Source organism: Salvelinus sp. IW2-2015, unplaced genomic scaffold (genome assembly GCF_002910315.2).
Source record: "Salvelinus sp. IW2-2015 unplaced genomic scaffold, ASM291031v2 Un_scaffold3740, whole genome shotgun sequence".
NCBI lineage: Eukaryota > Metazoa > Chordata > Actinopteri > Salmoniformes > Salmonidae > Salvelinus > Salvelinus sp. IW2-2015.
Window position 1 is genome coordinate 29930 of NW_019945016.1, and position 2500 is coordinate 32429.

At 38.7% G+C, this 2500-nt stretch overlaps 1 protein-coding gene and 1 pseudogene across 3 annotated transcripts in view; one reads left to right on the forward strand and one right to left on the reverse strand.

Moving 5' to 3' along the window:
* trappc1 (trafficking protein particle complex subunit 1) overlaps positions 1-1107 on the reverse strand; it is a 3764-nt gene extending 2657 nt beyond the window's left edge. For 2 of the 3 annotated variants that reach the window (XM_070441312.1, XM_024143203.2), the window contains exons 1-2: positions 878-1107; positions 381-479 (exon numbers count right to left, since the gene is read on the reverse strand). In XM_070441312.1, the coding sequence (XP_070297413.1) occupies positions 381-479 (99 nt within the window). In that variant the 5' untranslated portion in view covers positions 878-1107. The remainder of the gene's footprint in view (positions 1-380; positions 480-877) is intronic. The other variant, XM_024143202.2, reaches the window with a different exon arrangement.
* Positions 1108-2414: 1307 nt separating this feature from the next.
* The window catches only part of LOC112076421 (proteasome subunit beta type-6-like), a 10623-nt pseudogene continuing 10537 nt past the window's right edge, over positions 2415-2500 (forward strand).

Here is a 2500-nt window from a genome sequence, read left to right on the forward strand (position 1 = left end):
ATGAAACACTATGAAGCCTGTATGAAACACTATGAAGCTTGTATGAAACACTATGAAGCCTGTATGAAACACTATGAAGCCTGTATGAAACACTAGGAAGCCTGTATGAAACACTATGAAGCTTGTATGAAATACTATGAAGCCTGTATGAAACACTATGAAGCCTGTATGAAACACTATGAAGCTTGTATGAAATACTATGAAGCCTGTATGAAACCTGTATGAAATACTATGAAGCCTGTATGAAACCTGTATGAAATACTATGAAGCCTGTATGAAGCCTGTATGAAACACTATGAAGCTTGTATGAAACTGAAAATCTATGAAGCATGAATGAAGCGTTATGAAGCCTGTGTGTCACGTTATGCCTCCTGTCTCACCTCCTCCTTGGAGATGCCGGCCTGTTTCTTGCGGTTCCACTCCCCATAGTGCAAACAGCTTCCGTTACGATCAAAGATGTACAAGTTATGAACCGTCATCTATACAGGGGTCAGAGGTTAAAGGTCAGGCTTCACTTCGACCTCAAATGGTGAAATTGTGAATCATTTATATTGCCTTTTTAGTCATGTGATGGCTAGCTATGAAACGACCCCTATTATGTAGTGCTAGACAGAGCGAGGAATAACTACTTCGATCTTTGTCAGTATTTTTGGACTCTCCCTTACTAAATATACGCCGTGCAACTAGCTACAATATAAACGAGTATGTGTGTGTAATGTGATGATGCTATTGAGCTAACGTTGGCTAACAAACTAGACATTCAAGATATCGAGTTACACTGCGTTGTCTGTGTCGTTACTAGCATTATCTAACTTCGAAAATAACTAACAAATAATCATTAATAAAGAGACTTTGTCGAGAATCAAAAACTGTTAACCTTTCTCTTCCTGTTTCTTACAGAAATACCCCAAAAGAGACGCCCCTTCTACTGCCTGACGATAAAAAAGTCTGCCAAACTCTTTCGTTCCGGGCATGAAATCAATGATTGGAAGGAGAGCAAAATACTATAAGAATAGAATAGTTTGTCTGTTTGTGCTACTATTTTACACATCAAGATAGAATTTGTGCGATCATTTCAGAAAGGCACTCCATAAACTGCGTTGTTTTGTCAAGCTACGTGAGATGCGCTACTTGCGTACAAGTGCTCGACAATTTCTTCCGTATCTTTGGTATCCACATAGACGTACGCCGGGTTGCCATGTTCGCGATTTTCTGTCTAACTTTGAAAACAATGTCGGGGGTGAGATGGAGTGGTCGCGGGTTCGGGTTTTTGGGCTAGTTTTAAATTGCACCACGGCCGCAATGGCAATTTATTTAAAATATATACCTAACAAAAATATAAACGCAACAATTTCAACGAGTTACAGTTTATATGAAGAAATAAGTCAATTCATTGGGCCCTAATGTATGGAATTTCACATGACTGGGGGTGCGGCCTGGGAGCCAGGCCCAGCCAATCAGAATGAGTTTTCCCACAAAAGGGCTTTATTACAGACAGAAACACACCTCAGTTAGATAACCCGCGATGGGCCAAACCAAAATATACAACACTTTTACAATCACATGTATGTACAATATTGATATGAAAAAGTGTTTGTACACCAAAGAAAAACATTAGCTATGCAGCTGTAATTAAATTTAAAAAATACACTGAATTATTATTATTATTATCAAATTATTAACATCCCCTCTTGACATGGCCTATTTGAATTGGTCCTTGTGTGCCACTTGGTGCATAATCTAGGGAACAACATCACACTGCTACACTGGCATAGGCCTATTCAATTCATATCCATATTATCCATATTTCATTCTGCGTTTGAAACTATGACCCCATCCTCAGTAGCCTATTCTAGGAGGCTATGGAAGTACTTCTCACCTCGAAATTGCCTTGCTATTCATGTTGAATAAAATTCGTCTGTAACTTTGAACAAAGAATCTGCTAAATCGTTCATTTTACATCTTGCCTAGGCTACTGTGGGCTATCTATTAGATGTAGGCCTATCAGGGGCGTTTGGCTACCTACATCTGCGAGTTAACCATTTATAACGGTTTGTAGTCTTAATATATGGCATATAATAACGGTTTAGTTTCCAGAAAATAGCCTAACATTCGTTTTTTGAAGTACAATAAGGGCAAATTATATTTTCTCTTGCGACATTCAAATACCTTTATTAGTCACATTAGCTAGCAATAATTATTATTTTGATGGAAAACCGAATTTAGCTTCCAAGGTCGTTAGAAGTTAAATTTAGATTCCTTCTTAATTCGCTTGATAACGTTATAGAAAAAAAGTTTATTGGCAAAATGTGGCAACCCCTCTCTCGCTGTTAAAAAACTATGTAGGCTACTATTCAGGCCTTGTGTGCGGGTTTTGAGGAGTCAGATGGATAGCATTTAAACTTGACCTGGCAACCCTGGACGTACGCTAAATAAGTTGTTTCAAAATGGCGGCAGCAACGGCGATGCATTTCGGTCAGTTCTCCTCCGGTAGCGACAT